The 17,190-nt window shown below is 42.2% G+C and overlaps 1 protein-coding gene across 1 annotated transcript in view; it reads left to right on the forward strand.

Annotated features, from left to right (window-relative positions):
• LOC144151523 (sodium-coupled monocarboxylate transporter 2-like) overlaps positions 1 to 16,970 on the forward strand; it is a 38,000-nt gene extending 21,030 nt beyond the window's left edge. Inside the window, exons 9-16 of the mRNA XM_077682605.1 lie at positions 1,335 to 1,423; positions 5,065 to 5,174; positions 5,880 to 5,947; positions 9,176 to 9,262; positions 10,411 to 10,583; positions 11,277 to 11,380; positions 16,471 to 16,571; positions 16,639 to 16,970. Of these exons, the coding sequence (XP_077538731.1) occupies positions 1,335 to 1,423; positions 5,065 to 5,174; positions 5,880 to 5,947; positions 9,176 to 9,262; positions 10,411 to 10,583; positions 11,277 to 11,380; positions 16,471 to 16,571; positions 16,639 to 16,731 (825 nt within the window). The 3' untranslated portion in view covers positions 16,732 to 16,970. The remainder of the gene's footprint in view (positions 1 to 1,334; positions 1,424 to 5,064; positions 5,175 to 5,879; positions 5,948 to 9,175; positions 9,263 to 10,410; positions 10,584 to 11,276; positions 11,381 to 16,470; positions 16,572 to 16,638) is intronic.
• The last annotated feature ends 220 nt before the right edge of the window (positions 16,971 to 17,190 follow it).

Here is a 17,190-nt window from a genome sequence, read left to right on the forward strand (position 1 = left end):
GCGTTTGCTTTTGTAGGCCTTAGCTAATCGCAGAGCTGGCACATGTGACATCATAGGTTCCGTTGCAGCAAATGAGCTAGTAGGTCACATTGCCATTCCATTTTCCCCTAATTATAAAGCTGATGTGAGCGAAGTTTGCAGTAAACGTTTTGTGAGTACGATTCTAGAGGCAATATTTCGAATGAACCAAACTTGTGTTTTGTCTGCAGGGCCCCTTTAAGCATTCCGAAAGTAATGCAGAAAGTGTTTCCAGTACCATATCTCCTCCCTCCTTCAAAAGATCCACGGTTACGCCGTCTTCGCCAGCAGATTTTCTTCTTTTCATGTACTTGAGAGCCTTTCCTAGTTCCTCTTTAGTAACCAGTGGGACATCGCTCGTTAAACTTGTACTTTCATTAGTTTCTTCTGATGTAACGTCGGTGGCATACAGTCCGGTGTGGAATCGTACTGCTACCTTTATTATCTCGTCCATGTTGTATGTATGTTACCCTGCTCATCTCTGAGTGTGTACATTCTGTGTTTGCCGATGGCGAGCTTCCTCTTAGTTGCTTTCAAACTTCCTCCTATTTCCAGCGTTTCCTCGATCACTGCCATGTTATACGCACCAATGTCGTCTGTTTTACTACTCTTAATCAATTTAAACAGCTCTGCTAACTGAATTAGATCCACCGTACTTGACACCTTCATGTTCTTGCGTTTGGAAATTAGTTTATTCGGTTTCTTAGTCAATTTCTCATTTTCTTTCTTAGATGCTGCTTCTCCCACAGCTGCTGCGGATTATGTGATTTCCGTTAGCATAGGCGCCGACATACGGGGAAGCGGGGTGGCTCGGGGTAGCGAGCCCCCTCCTGGTTTTCCAGGTGCTAACCACCCCGGGTTATTCTGCTGCCCCCCCCCCCCCCCCCCACCCTTATGCCCGAAGTTCCATTGCCAATTTGTGCCAGTTCAATCTGTAGTCTTCAATCCTACTGCGGCAAGTCCCTGTGCGGGTATCAATTTTGTTATCTGGGCCACTGGTGTGTTATAATAAGCAGAACGTGTGTTATTTTAAACATTTACAGTTCTTGAACTCTGCTTAGAATATGCTTCCTAAGTATATAACCAAACCCATTCACTTTGCTGCCTGTCTATTAGTATAGCGCTGTCATCGTTTTTTTGATAAGCGGTTGAGCTAATTATTTGCGTACCTCACTGAAATTGAAATCCAGTCACCACAGGATGGTTAAACACTATAGGTCCTTAACATTAGGTACAGATTTTTAAAAAAGCTAAATGCACTAGTAAATTTGCTTCCATTACGAAGATCATATGGGACAAAATCTTTTACCTCACAGATTTTGCCTTACTATATAAATAAGTACTTGGTAGACCTACCGGGTCTTTCTGGGCTGTTTCTTGCTGGTGTGGTCTGCGCAGGAACCAGGTAACATATCACATTTTTCATTTCTAAGATATGATTCCTATTACTGCAACTCTTTTTTGAGTGAGCAAAAGAGTGTCGTATCCTAGTTGATGTCTTTGAACAAAAGTAAGATACATTGCAGGTCCCGTAAAGAGTAATTATAATAATTGTGCAAGGATTGGGGATGACGTACACCCGTTGTCAAAATATTTTAGTCCAATCTTGAGCCTTCTAGACCACAGTGAATTCCAAGAATTAGCTTTAGTTTTAAATGAGACAAAATATTTTACGACAGTGAGAAAGAAAGGTGTTTTCTCTAGCTTTCCAGCATAAAACCTTTCACCCTCACTCGGGACGTAAGCTTGTACATTAACGTTTTCTCGGCCTGCGCATTTCCGACTTGGCCTAGAAAATTTTGACATTGACTTACGCTATTGCCGTCATAACGACTGTCATTGATAAATGGGGTGAGGATTTCCGGATGAAGTTCGGATAGGTAGAGGGGAAAAGTTTTGCAAATAAATGCTCATTTGAGACACGTTTGGCTGTGCCGGCAATAGTGCGACATTTATTTCCTTGTATAGGTTCGAAAGCTCCGCTGTCACTTCTTGTTCAGCGGGGTCATAACTCGGCAACACCGGTGTGACATGCGATGTATATCTTCAGTTTGAGCATAAATCATCATCATTATCATTTATTAAACTCTTAAGGGCCGCTTGCGGGGTATTACAAAAGAGGGGAGCAAGTACAAAAATTCCACAGCAGGTGATGGTCGATGGTACAGGCGTAGAAGTGAGGCAGATTCATAATAAATTGGCAGCAACACAGCAAATATATATGCATATATACATAAAGGAAGTCTACAAATAAAAATAAAAATTAACAACTGAAATGATTTGTGATAAACTACTTGAACACTGAGTGGTCACGTTCGTTGACTATGGTTTCGGGTAGGTTATTCCAATCTTCTATGGCTGCAGGTAAAAAAGATTTGTTAAAAGCGTTAGTTGACCCTGTAGGCGCTTCAAACTTAACGAGTTAGACAGGTGACGCGATGAAAGGGAGGGAGAAGGACTGTACTGCGTTGTGAAGGGAATATATATTATATTTCGTGTAAAAGGCATAGCCGAGTAACTTTTCCGCATATTTTGGGGGTGGGAAGGTTAAGAGATTGTTTAATATTGGTAATACTTAAGCGCGGGTTGTACCGTGAGGAAATAAATCAAGCGCCATGATTCTGAATTGATTCAAGTGAATCGATCAAGTAATTTTGGTGGGGGCTCCAAATAACCAACGCATGTTCAAGTTTAGTACGCGTAAAAGTTTCACAAGCCAGTTTTCGGATTTGGGGGGGGGGGGGCAGAAGGTTAGAGATCTTTTGATATAGCCAAGTTATTTAGCCGGGGCGGCGGTTAGTTGCTGTATAGGATCGCACCATATTAGATTGCTTGATGTCACTACTCCGAGGTATCGATACGAATCAGCCTGGGTTAGGAAATTGGAGTTTACCGAATACTGGAAAGAAAAGTTACTGCGCTTGCGCGAAACGTGCTTGGCTTTACCATTATTTATATTTAATGGCATCAGCCATCGTGAACACAAATTTTGTATGTTAGATAAGTCACTTTGAAGAATATTTTGGTCAGTGCTGCTTGAAATGCGGCGGTAATATACGCAGTCATCTGTGAACAGGCGAAGTATTGATGCATTTTGTCTGGAATGTCATTAATAAACATCAGAAATAAAAGGGACGCAAGTACTGACCCTTGCGGAACACCGGATATTACCTTCACGTGAGTTGATTGGTGATTCCCCACAACAGTAAATTGAACCCTATCGGTGAGGAAAATTTTAATCCAAGCTGTAAAAATGGGTCAATTCTGATAGAGGAAAGTTTACTTATAAGACGCCGATGGGGGACACGATCTAATGCTTTTGAAAAGTCAAGGTATATTACATCGGTTTGGAAGAAGGAGTCAAGGGTAAAATGAAGTTCAGTAGTAAATTTATACAGCTGCGTCTCGCACGAGAGTCCTCGCCGGAACCCGTGCTGGTTACGAAAAAATAAGGAATTTAGGTTCAAATGCGTTGCGATGTGAGATTAGATTACGTGTCCTAGAAGCTTACAGGCGATGCATGTTAGAGATACTGGACGATAGTTTGAGGGGTCTGAATGGTTTGCGGATTTGTGTACGGGGGTGACCTTGCTTATTTTGCAATCTTTTGGAATGACACCAGTGTCCAGAAATTGATTAAAAATGATTTGAAAGATACCACTGGATATTAGTTTCGTGCTTTTCAAAATTTTCGCGGGAATGTTGTCTGGACCTTGGCCACTCGAGAACTTAAGGTTGCCAATTATCTTCATGATTCATTCGCTCGTCACATTCTAAGCATCGTTCTAAGCATCGAAACCGACATAAACAGATACAGTTGAACCTCGTTGTAGCGAACACCGATATAGCGAATTATCGGCTACAACGAACTAAATACGAGATTTGGTTGGCCATGGTTCATTTCACTGACACTTATTCTTTTATAACGAAAATGGAACTGTGATATCCGCGCGCACTATCGGATATAACAAAAAAATATTTGACCAGTAGGCTGTGAAGGCACTTGGAAAACCTTCCGGCTCCCGGAACTGCAACAGTAGAAAGGCCCCTTTGTTCGTGGACACTGTGGAAAACTTCATAGACACCAGACAAAAATCACATTTGTCCTGGAAAAATAGGAACGCAGGCCTGTTTTGTCAAATGAGCTTTGTTGTCTTGTAATTTCTCCTTTCATGTTCTGGTTCACTAAGCTTGAAATGACACAAATTGAAAGATGTTTACCTTTTTTATAGTAGGTTCGGAGATTAAAATATAGCAGTTTTGTACTAAGGACTTTTGCAACGGCCAGATTGCCGATTGGTTTGAACCAATTTTTATATTTACCGTTACAACGCGTATCGGATATAACGAACTAAAATACCGTTCCGAAACTACTTCATTATAACGAGGTTTGACTGTAATCCCAAAATGTACGTCACGAAATTCTGCAATGATGTTTGAAAGTAAACTGCGTCGGAGAGAACAGACACCAGCGTGGGAGTGCGAAGGAAAGACGAAAAATTGCTCTCAGGGGAATTTTGAGGTTCTTCGCGTCAGTTGATGGGTTATCTAGATCGGGGAAGATGTGCAGATGAACACTGCGTGGGCGTTAGTGGGGAACTTGACTAAACAATTTTTAAACGTGCGTCAGCATGTGCAGGATTAAAACAAGATACACACAAGAGTGGCGCATACAATTACGGGTGGTCACACCGATAGATGCGATGGGGTCTGCGTAGGAAATGTGATTGACATTGTAGGACAGATCTGCGTTGAAGCACTAAATTATTTGAAACCGCTTTCCGCCCTCTCATCGTCAAAATGCGGTGATCGGGGCTGGCCAGCCTACAGTTTTTGTAGGAATAGTAATGGGAATGAATATAGCCTAGATGCAATGCAAGAAATGCTTTTATGATCTTTGGGCCAATAACCTCAGTTTTCGCAATTTAGTACTCGTGGTGGCAGCGATTTTCGCTTCGAACCTTCTTACTTAAAGTAAACTGCTGAATTTAATAAAATGTGTGACGTGTCTTAACGGAAGTGCATAATTTGTTTTTCTTTGCACAGCACGGTGTCTTCCACAATAAATTCTCAAACTGCTATTTTGTACGTGGATTTTATAGCTCCTCGATTTAAAAACGCTGAAAAGCATGTAATGTGGATTACACGAGGCACAGGTGAGATGATAGACCATTTTACAGCTCTTGTTTCTCGAATATGCATTGGTTTACGTCCTATCGTTCACAGGTACGCGAGAGATTCGAAGCAGAAAATGTATTCTACCAAAACAAAAAGAACTAAATTAACTGGAATAAAAGCAGTACATTGGTTGTAGCATTATGACTATCGAATAAACTTGTTCATCTGAATAGTAAACTGGAGTAGGTCTTGAACATAAAAATAGGCTGATAATAAATTTATAAAACCCGAATGTCCGGATGCTCAATACATATATTCAAAATAAAGCAAACGCGTTGAAGCTAAACCTGGCTAGCGGGTGTGCCGTAGCGGAGGGCAGCGGATCAATCTAGACTAGTTGTGAATATTTACATTAACCGAAAGATCGACACGCGGAAAACTTGATCTTCATCTCCGCAAAAAAAAAAAAAAGGCCGCCGTGGCGGCTAATTCATACCCGCACCTCACGTATAGTGTCGCGTTGGCCACAAAGACAACTATATGTAGGATATTTATATCAAAGAATAATGCCTGATTTTGCGTTGAGATTTAAATTAGAACGTCAAATATTTTGTTATCATATGTAAATTAGGGCTTTATATTTTATCAGATATTTCTATTATATTTCTTCTAGAGGAGTGTTTTGTTACGAGAATAGATATACTTTGTAGAGAAAAATTTAAACTTGTGTTTATTTGTTACAGCTATTGCCGTAGGCTTGGTCATGACTGTTTACAGCACCATTTGCGTGTACTTGGGCTCATTGACGAAGGTAATTATGAATGTTTTGTGGTTCACGAAGAACCTTTTGATTATGAATGAGGGTCGTTTTTCTGGGCTGCCTAGCGCCCAAAACGTGGTCGGCCTGCCTGTCGGGTGTCACTTGAGTCAGTCACTAAAGCACAGACGGATCACGGTACCTGAGTTAGAAGAGAGCTGGGTAGAAAGTGAGATGAGGATGGGGCGACAAAAGAAGACATGAGGGGCGGGAATAGGGGAACAGCGAGGAGGCGCCGAGGTGAGTAGAGAGAAGGAAGTGGTGAGGTAAAGGGGAAGGGCGAAAGGAAGGAAAAAATATGTGGGGTGGGTGTGTCAGGGAGAAAGAGGAAAGTAAATGTGTAATGGGAAAAGGCATCGGAGGATACAGTGAAAAACAAAAGGTTAGAGAGAAGGGAAAACGAAGATGGGAATACACGCCGGGAGGAAAAGGGAAGCGGAGGCAGAAGGGGATGGAAGCAGGATTAGTAGTAGGGCGTATGGGAGGATAGACGTGGGAAGAGGACATGGGAGGTGGACGGGGACGTGAGGACGAAGTAGGAACGGGTAAATAGAAATTATCAGGGAGAGGGTGAGTGAAGAAAGGCAGGGGAAGAGAAGTGATTCATGGTGAGCGAATTAAGAAGTTAGAGATGATGTAGAAGGTGTGAGAGGTAGGGGAAAGATGGATTAGCGAAATAAAGTAGAGAGAGCTAGAATGAATGTGCGTGAAAGAAGGACGTCGATTGGGAGAAGGTGTGCGAAATTCGAGAATAGAGAGTAAAAAGCGGCGGAAAACGATGTCAATAGAACTAGACGAACAAAATAAGGGGAAGGAAAGGAGAGGGAAGATAACAGTGGAGAAAATACTAAAGGGAGAAAGGTATGATAGGTAGCATTGTACAATCGTGAAGGGCACAGAGGAGAACAGCAGCATGTGAGAACAGAGGGGGAAATACAACTTGAAAGTAAGGTGAAAGGTTCTGGAGGAGTATTAGGGAACGTGAGGGAGGGGCATAGAGAACATCTTGAATGCCGATGATACAAGTGTATTTTTCATTTGAAGCGGTAGAGCAGTATCAATACGGCTGTTAACAACTGGTTAGGTGATCTGACAACATGATTACAGGTGAATCAATTGTAGCTAAACGTTGGAAAAACTAAGAAAAGTAAATACGTATTGTTAAAGCCTAGAAATAAACCGGTGGATAATAAAATCCAATATACATTAAAAAAAATTGTGTTTCAGAACGTGTCTATTCATAAAAATTCCTTGAAGTTGTTTGCGAAGAACGTGTGAGCTGGACGCCACATATAGATAAGGTACAGGCTAACGTGTCAAGATCTATACGATTGTTATATAAAACCAGACAACTTGTTCAAAAAACTTTATTGCATCAATTGTATTACACATTGGTGCAATCTCACTTGCACTACTGCGTGTCTGTATGGGGTACCACGAGTATAACGAACATGAAACGAATCACAGCACTACAAAAACGAGCTGTTCGTTGTATTGAAAATATTGATTACTAGGAACATACCTCACCTGCGTTCTCTGAACAGAAATTGCTAAACATTACGCACCTGTTAAAAATTTTAGCTTTCAGTAAGCATTTGTAACGAAATCAAACTCGATGAATCCGCCTTTTCTAGGCAGTATCAACCACCCAACATGCAATATACATTTAGACACGAAATATACAAAACCCCGATGATTAGGACAAATTATGGGACCCAAACATTTGGTTATTTAATACCCTGTTTCCTGAACAAACACCCTGGTATGCCGAAAACGGCACACGAGTCCCGTTGGATACATGCCTTCAAACACAAAGTTAAGCAGTACCTTCTTACTCGTCCTTTAGAATGAACTCTGGTGATTGTTGTACACGCGGTATGATTGTTATTTTGCACTTCTGTGTATTTGTTTGGCCGAATTGTTCTTCCTGTGAAGTTCTTTGGTATTGATCTTGTTTTCTTCCACTCTGTACTTAGTTTATGTATGCCGCTACCGGTGTTAGCAATACTCATGTACGGGTGAATGGGCCTTATTTAGGCAGAGTCCATCTGCGTTTAGCCCACTCACCCGAGAAATTTTTGTCTGAATGAATCGTTTTCGAAATCTGAAAAAGCGAAGGACGAAAAGAGAACAATTAGGGAAGATGTTTGAACGAGCTGGTGGTACATACGTTTCACGGAACAGTGCCAGCACAGAAAGGACAAAAGACAAAACTAGGACAAGAAAAGCCCTTGCCCGGTGTTCCTTGTTTTGGCATTGCTGCATTGTGCTCAGCACAATTGGTTGCGTAGCTTGTGGCTTCCTTCCTGTCAGGAGCAAACGTAAGGCTGGCGCTCTAAACTGGTGCAAAGATAGCGCGCAGTCTAGTATTTAAAGACGTCCCTTCTAAGCTAAGTAAGAAGGGTGCAAAAGGAATCTTTTCTACATGACGTTAGAACGTGGGGCTGCTGATATGTTAACACATTGTTACGGGAAGCACAAGTGGACACTGGCGCACAGCTCTGGTGGACCCATCACAGACAACGACTAAAGAGTCGATGGCACGGGCTCGTTGCTGCCATGGCTGCTTATATAGCTTGTATTCACTGGCGGGGCATGCATGCAGGCACCCTGCTGAGTGCGCCGTCATTGGTTACGTCGGGCTCCGCGGGATGGCGGTATTTGCCTGTTTATAAGCACATGATTTGTATTGGACATTCCAAACTCTACCCCACGGACACAAAGTAATGCCTCGAGTCCAATGCGAGTGCGATTAATAACATCTCTCTTGACACCATCGATGAGAATCGGGTTGAAACGGAGCAGACGACGCACGCCGGTGTTTTTTTTCTTCGGCGTGCGGGCGCAGTGGCAGAAGCCGCGGCATGTCCGAGCGGCCATGTCCGTGGCCGTTTCCAGTGTTGGCAATCGAAGAAATTGACAGCTAAAGTTTTCGATGAATACCACCTATAGATCGCATCGCTCTGTGTGGCAACATCATGTAAATGCAACGGTGCACCATCAACCATCGCTTTACTTCACTTGTCCTGCCGTCACGTAACAATATTTCTGATAATGTCCGAGGGGTAACGCTAGTGTTGTATACGAATGATACATCACAGGTATAGGGCAATGTTGGAAAACTCTGTATTGTGTCTGCCGGTATGAATAATGATGACTCCATGCACTTCTGAGAAAATGCATACGTTCTTGCATCAAGTTATTGTCTTTCTTCTTTTGTAGGCTCTTGTTATGGCTCATACTGCGTCGGCGGCGCCTTTCGTTGGGTTGTGTCTACTGGCTGTCTTGTTCCCATTTGTCCATTCTAAAGTACGTGCTCTCGGCCACCTTTCCGTGTTTCAGCCTACCCGTACATACTTATGCAGTATCTAAAAATAAGAAAAAAATATCTGTAACCAGCTCTACCCTTCCTGTGGTAATCTAGTGAACCAAACACTGACGTGCCCTGGTCTTTATTGTATGTATTCGAAGCTGTTGACGCAACCGTGTTTTTGGTACAGGGTAAAAGGGCAACTTTACGGGTTTTTTCAGTCATTCCACTACTCCGGCAAAGCTAGTCGGGGAATTTTAGTGTTTCGCGTATACTGAAGTATTGCACTTTTTTTGTGAAAAACTGAGAAAACAGCTTCGTTGCGGCAGCCTCTGATTGAAGAGTTTTTTGGTGTTGCGAAATACGTGTGATCAATTACGAGAGAAAGTCGTACCAGTGCGTGAAAGGACACCCTCAAATCGAAGAGGGCATCAACGCCAAATATTCAAAGGCCGGGGTGGTTAGCGAATACGACTAAGTGCGGAGAACTCTTACGGAGCACGAAATACCATAAGAAAGTAGTTAACATAAAAGAATAAGAAGAGTGCCTACAAACAGAGACACAGAACTCCACTCTGAAAGAGTTGTTAAGCCGAAGTACTCTGACTGGAAAAAGGGTTGTTTTCGATAGGGCCAGACAAAAAATCTGTAGAACTTTGCGGTATGTTTAACTAATTCATCTAAAATCGCTTCGAAAGTGTGTTTGCAAGTGAAAATGGGCCTTATGTTTAAATATGAAAGTTAAAACGTGTTTTTGTGGACGTTTTACATAACGAATACTTTAATTTATGAGTGCGTTTCAATTATTAACTCAGCAACTGCGAAACCGATTGTAAAACTACCTTATGAGCAGACTGGTCAACCAAATTGCTCTGAAATGTGCAAAACTGTCAAGTCGTCTGTTGAATAATGCAGCGTCTCTCGGCCCTTTACATGGTTTTAGTTAAAAGTTGGGGAAAGAAACGTGTTTTAGATTGCCTCTCTCACATTATCACAGAACGTGTCAGGACCTGCATGAATGCTCAATTACGGTGGGATTGTGAACACCAATTTGGAATCACTTACTTTTATGGAAGAATGTGTACAATTCCGAAGTACTGCTTTAACCCACCGAACATTTTCTATGTTTCGGCCTTACTTTTTGTAGGGAGCAGGCATAGCGACCTTGCTCGTTACGGCATATCAGATTTTTCACACGGCCCAAACCATCGCAAGGGGAAGAAGTCCGGTGAGGATGCCGGTATCCCTAGACTATTGCCCCGGAAACTTCAGCCGTAGTGTTTCAGCAACAAATGGCACCTACCATCAAACTGTTGCAGGGTAAGAATGCTGATAATATATGTACATACTTTGATTGTAATGCATAACAAGTAGCTCGCGACGTCTTATACAACTTAGTGTTGGGTTTGAAAAGGAAATTTTATCTTCTGAAGCTCGTCTGAAGGAGTCTGAGAAATTTGAATCGATTAAAAACTTTCTTGCAAGACGTATAATGCTCATCACCAGCCTATCTACGCCCACAGGAGAACAAAGGCCTCTCCCATTAATCTCCAATTATCCCGGTCCTGTGCTTCCTGCGGCCAATTTATCTCCGCAAAGTTCTTGATGTCATCTGCCCATCTAACTTCCTCCCACCCCCTGCCACGCTTGTCCTCTCTAGGGATCCACTCTGTTACCCTTAATGACCAATGGTTATCTTGCCTTCGCATTACATGCCCTGCCCATGCCCATTTCGTCTTCTTAATTTTTGCTAATACGTCCTTAACACGAGTTTGCTCCCTCACCCACTCCGCTATCTGCTTGTCCCTTGATGTTAATGTTAATATTGCTAGTCGGAATCAAATGAATGGCCTAAAATATATCTATCAATTGCAAAAATGTACACCTAAATTGTTGAGGTTTCCGGAGATTTTTTCAAAATTATTATTGCTACACTTATGTTGGCTAGATCTGCGAAATATATAACTTCAAGCGGTACTAATACAATTGCGTATTTTGTTTTCTATTTTGCAGGTCTTCAGAGGTATTCTTCCTCTTGCGAATGTCATTTTTCTGGACCAGCTTTTTCGCAATTTTCGCAACCATTTTGGCCGGAATCTTTCTCAGTGCTCTTACGGGTAAATGTTGATGTTCTCAGAAATGCTGCTTGACAGATTATTGCTATAGTTTGGTTTTTAGCGCGCATTGGAGTTTTTGAGGATAAATAAGGGCTACATATTCCGCTGTCTCAGCGCTCTGTGCGTAAAGAAACATCAGAAATTCAGAGAATTGTCAACTAGTGCGAGCATTCTTATGCCGCTTGTCGAGAGTGTGAGTTCTTTGCAGCCAAATATGGCTATGACAAGCTCAAGCCATTAGATTGTTTTTTATCTCGAAGTTTTCTTTTGTTTGTTCTCGCGAATGATGCAAATGTATACCATCATTGCGATCAAGTGCCTTTACTTCGCTAGTTATGTTTTTTGCTCGAAGATTGAAGGCTTTCGGCAGAATTGGTCCGTTTGCGCTGTTTCTTACAGTGAAGATATTGAAAAAAAGAAAACCGCTTGTGTTTAAAAAAAAACCGCAGTTTAAAAAAAAAGCATAAAAACGCCGAACGCTCGGCACGTGTGCCTCGACTGCACGTTCGTCAAACTAAGAATGCCCACTTATGGAAATTGGCCAACATTGTCCACAAAAACTCCAGCGTTCGCCCCATCGTGGCAACACTTGCTCGGAACGAGAAAGACGCTTGATAGCGTACGCCCCTTGTTCATTCGTTCTCGTGTCGTCGTGCGCATGCGCTCTGTGCATTAGGAGAGCCGCGACTTTAATGTCAAAGCTGCTCTAGGTGATCGTTGACTCCATATGGCCCGGACGCGGATAGTTTGCACGGCCGAAGAGGAGGCCGGGCTTCTAGATTCTCGGCGTGCGAAACATCCGCTAGATACGATAAGTCGCGCTTGCAGAGTGGCGTACGAAAACGTCGATCAAATCTACGAGCTCATTATGGCCTTGCTCGACATCAGGTCATTGAAATGCCATGCCGCCGACGTCAGCCACGACACCACAACTATACTAAAGCTAAATTTTGTGTCCATCAATGATCACCTATGACAGATTCGCCATTCGTGCGCGTCAGTGCCAGCTACCATGAATTTTTTCAGTATTTCCAAAGTTCTTGTGTGAACTTTCCTTACTTATTATTCAATTTTAGGGCGATGTATAAGACGCATAATTTTGATTTTCTGAGATCCTTTCCGTGAAAATTTCATGTTGTATTTTTCTTAGTTCTTGATTTTTCTAAATTCTATCCGACCAATTATCTCCTGTTAGGTATTATTGCGATTAAAGGTAATAAGGCTGTCAAATCTGCGACTTTGTGGAAATGCATAGCGTTACATAATTGGCTAATTTGGACTGTTTTTCGTTCGTATTACGAACGCTCATTTGCGGCCTTTTCTCGTTAAAGACCAACTGCAGTCAAAATTTTTTTGTCCAAATTTGATCCAAATAAATAGGCTATGCTCTTAGAATCACCATGGCGAAACCCCAAGCATCCTAATCTCAGAGCATGCTAGGTACCATTGCTAAAAGTACCTCCGAGCAGACGATGTTTGCACCTGGCGGAGAGTCACCGAAACAAGTTCCGAGCGGACTGGGACGGAGGTATACGGGAACCCGTCCCGTGAAGCTTGCGCTTTTCCGGCAACTTGCACGGCACTCCGCCGGGCGCAGGGATGCGTTCGCCCGGGGTTTCTCTGCTACACCAGCGCGCTGTACCGCCGTCGCCATCACTTGTTTAAAACTAACCTCACAGGTAGCAATATTCGAAAATTTTTTTCAATGCAATAAAAAGAGATTAGAAGCCTACAAACTATTCACGTGACTGCGAACGTCCTGGAGTTGGCAAAACATTTTTTACTGGAAAGTAATATTTTTACTCAAAGAAAAAAATAGCCGGAAACGCGTACTTGCCTTACATTTGTCATTCCTATTTTATCTCCCACAGAAAAAAAAGACACTTTATAAATTATGGACCACTTGCACTTCCGCATCCAATATTTGCCATATTTGAGCTGGCCCAACGCCACCTTCATACTTTAGACCATTCCAAAAGTTTGACGACCTAACTAGAGTTGTTTGTTCACGTGGGTATAAACAGTTGTGTGACATTTGCCTCACTTGCTAAGGGAACCAAAATGAACCTTTCTCGTAGTAACTAATACATCCGCACAGATATCGGCCGTCGTCTTCGCGAAGTGTGAAGGCTAATCGAAACTGCTCCTCTCCTAAACAACAAAGTAGCTTTTTTTTCAATTCCCGAGGGAAGTATTTGCTTTGGTAGAGCGTTATATTGAGTTTACCTGAAAGGAAAACGTTTTCAACCGCACATGTCTTCGGCGAAAGTAGAAAACAGCGGTATATAGGTAACTTTTTCATGTTTTAGTGCATCATTCAGCTGTGGAAGCTGGCTTATAGTTTCAGACCACTTTTACAATTAGATGCTCGATGTGCAGCAAGACGAGAAATAGTGGGACAATATTCGCCAAGCTGTTTGTACGTAATGTATAGTAGAAATAGTGATTGATCACCGCCAGGGTGTGGTTTGTTCCCTCCAAAGGGAGCGATGTGATAGCTGAGGCGCCGGCGCGCTCTTTTACTCGCAAGGCTAGGGATTGTTAGTCCGGCAGTTATGCAAAAAAAAAAAATTACGGATGGTCTACTTCATCGCGATTGATAGCAACTCGATGCCGGAATTGCGCCTAACTCCATTATCCTGGGCAAACGTTAGTGGAAGTTCTTCTGTGGAAACAACAATGCGAAACGCGACGCTACCACGCGCATTTGAAGGCGACTGTGAGCGGCCGCTGGTTCTGGCGCGACCGCTTCCGTTCCCGTACGTCACGTGCGTCACGTCCGGCTGCCGGTAATGGCCGCCTTTTCTGTTCAGTTTCGGTTCTGAAAACGCCAATGTCGCAAGCCGTTTGCGTCGCGCGCTTTGATGGTTGAAACGCAGTATTTTGCATTTCGCACCCTTTTTATTTGTAGTATTAGGTGGCATAATTTTTACGTTGTCCAAAATATGAGTGCAGTTGGCCTTTAAGTATTCGGTTTTTAAAAGAAATGCATAAGATGAATTTTTTCAATTTTATCGGATCATTTTTATGAAAAATTGTTTTTTCTACTTCCCTTGCTTGGTTTTCCAAGTTTCTGTCCGACCAATTATCTTGAATTCCCCTATTATAACAACTAAAAGTGTTACTTCGGCCAAATATGCATTTTTGGGGAAGTGCGGGGCGGTAAACAGCCCTAGCTGTGGGCGCACTGGACAAAGAACGCTACGCATAAAACGGGGAAATCATGCCCTATATGCAAACAAAAACATATTTCTTGCGCACTTTTGTAGAAAAAAATTCTGGTATTCATAGCTTTGAAAATCGATCGAGTTGGCTTATGTCGGCGTGAACAACGAACCGAGGAACAGAAATAAACAGGAACAGACGAAACCAAACAAAACACGGAAGCCTGTGAGGATGTATTGCGATCAACTGGAAGAGTTCTAGCAAGATACAAAAATATCGGCAAACTTCAATTTCGAACTATCAATTTTCGTTAACTTCATATTAGGACGTTCGTGTGATGCTGTATGGCAATCACTGAACTTGAACATTTAGTGCTTCAGCGCTTGCCTGTCTCCTCCAACTTCTCTCCACTCTCTGCCTTCTCATTTTTGCCCATTTTCCCGTTCTCGCATGTAGGATAGCAAAACTAGGCTTTCGCCAGGTTAACTTTCCTGCCTTCCGTTTTCCTCCTTCATTCCTTCCTATAGGGAATTTTTTGAGAATATTGTCGCTCACTTGTTTGCTCTGATAACTGACTTTTAAGGTTGGAGGTTTGAAATCTTTTTCAAGGCTGTCATCCCTAACACTGGGAGCTCGGTATACATGACTAGTTTTCACCTATAAGATGTGCCAGCAAAACAATACCGCTTGTTGATTCAAATTCAAATTCAAATTCATTTTATTTTGTACGGAAACATACAAGCAAATTATTATACAGGCGAGGGTCCCAGAGTCTGACGACTGTAACGGGACCCTCGATGAGAAATGCACAACGCCAATATATAAGGCAGCAAAACAAAACAAATATAACTGACCATACCTAGTCAAGAAAAAGAAATCCAAATATCGAGAGACACAAGTTTGAGAATCAGCAAACACTGAAACAAAGAGACAAATAAACAACAGGGAACGAACGTGAACTACAACATTATAAAATAAAGGCATACAAGAGCAAACACTTGCAGACAACCATGAAATATAGGTGGATTTCCTATGTTAATGACAACAAAAAATCTTTGAGGCGTTTTTTAAAGATGGTTATGGATGATGAATACTTTATGTTGAGAGGGAGGCCATTCCACAATGAAATTGCTGCAAAGCAAGAAGTTTTCTTGCCGTAATTAGTATGAACAGTAGGTAATAAAAAGTTGTTATTGGCTGCAAACCTGGTGAAATTTCTTGTCCTTAAGTGAACAAGATCTATGGCATCAAAAATTCGGTAGCAAAAATCTAACGCCGGTGCGCCTTTTGAATTGACATTGTTTAATTGATGAGGAAGAAATTAAAAAGGGATAGATAACGGGGGATCTTGTTGTAATCTAGGTTTACTTATTTTAATTGAGAACATTGCCCCAACAAAAGCAAGGTTGCATTTAGATTTTTTTGACAGGATTGTTATAATGACCGAATAGGCTTCTCTGATAACTGCAAACATTCTAGTTTTTTATCAAAATGTGAGCAAAGTGAAGCCCAATTTTGCGTTTCCTTTTTAGACCTGTTGGCTGCTCTTGCGAGTAATGTTTCATTAGGAGTCTCTTTTTATGTGGCATGTTTGATGATGACCATGACTAGGCCTTCACATACATGTTTGTTTAAAAAGCCCGTTCTGTGGATGATGCACACACAAAAGTGTTAGCGTGTAGGTAGAAATGAGGTCTGTTTGCTAGCATAAAACCGCAAACAATAAACTTACCCTCTACAATTTTGTGCTAAATTCTTCAGGTGAATTTTTGTTACTTTCAAACAATTGTAATAAATACATACAGATCCGTGCCTACAAACAGTGTTCTCGGAATATGAACTGAATCAGGGTTATAATTATGATTTAGACCCAGAGGCAGAAAAAAATTTATCGAGGCACAATGTGTTGGCAACATGCATTTCAGGTGAGCTGAGAAGTAAGTTGGAGCAGCCCCACTTGACCAGTGACTTCATTGTGCGGTTGTGGCGAAAGCGTCGACCACTATTGGATGCATGCACCGAGGAGGTAAGCAGTTCCGAAGAAAGACCTCAGCTGTAACATGAAACGACTGTCTTTCATTTGATAATTTCAGGAAATAAAAGAAACGAGGCCTACGGGAGGAGAACCGGCGTGCCGACCCGAAGATAAGAATCTATTGGCACCGGAATTGGAGACGTGCGCTTGACGCACTTGTGGAGCGAAATAGATGTGCGAGGACTTGATTGCATTGGAAAATGTTTTTATTCTTGCATTGAGTGATGCCGTGGGCGGTGGGTGGACGTCCAAGTCCGGTAGTCCACGCTGTGCCTGGGGGTCCCGGGCTCGAGTCACCAGAAACTACTAATTCATGACCTTGGCCCTGTGGAGCAAGCTCTCCCACAGATGAAGTGTGGGGTGTAGGGGTAGTACGGAGATATTATGAAAAATAAAGCATCGTTACGCCAATTAAAAGTCACAAAAGTGTAAAGTTGGCTTTCCTGCCGTGCGTTTTGGTCACCATGCCGCCATAGGTGAGACTAAAAAAACTTGAAATGTCGCTTTTACTCAAGCGACATTTTGAGGAGGGCTTTAATGCATTTGTGTATAATAAATTGCTGAATAATCGATATTCTTAAATACGCTTTGGAGCACCCCCAAAAAATAT

The sequence above is a fragment of the Haemaphysalis longicornis genome, unplaced genomic scaffold, assembly GCF_048455015.1.
Source record: "Haemaphysalis longicornis isolate Haplotype H1 unplaced genomic scaffold, Haemaphysalis longicornis Haplotype H1 scaffold_9, whole genome shotgun sequence".
Lineage (NCBI taxonomy): Eukaryota > Metazoa > Arthropoda > Arachnida > Ixodida > Ixodidae > Haemaphysalis > Haemaphysalis longicornis.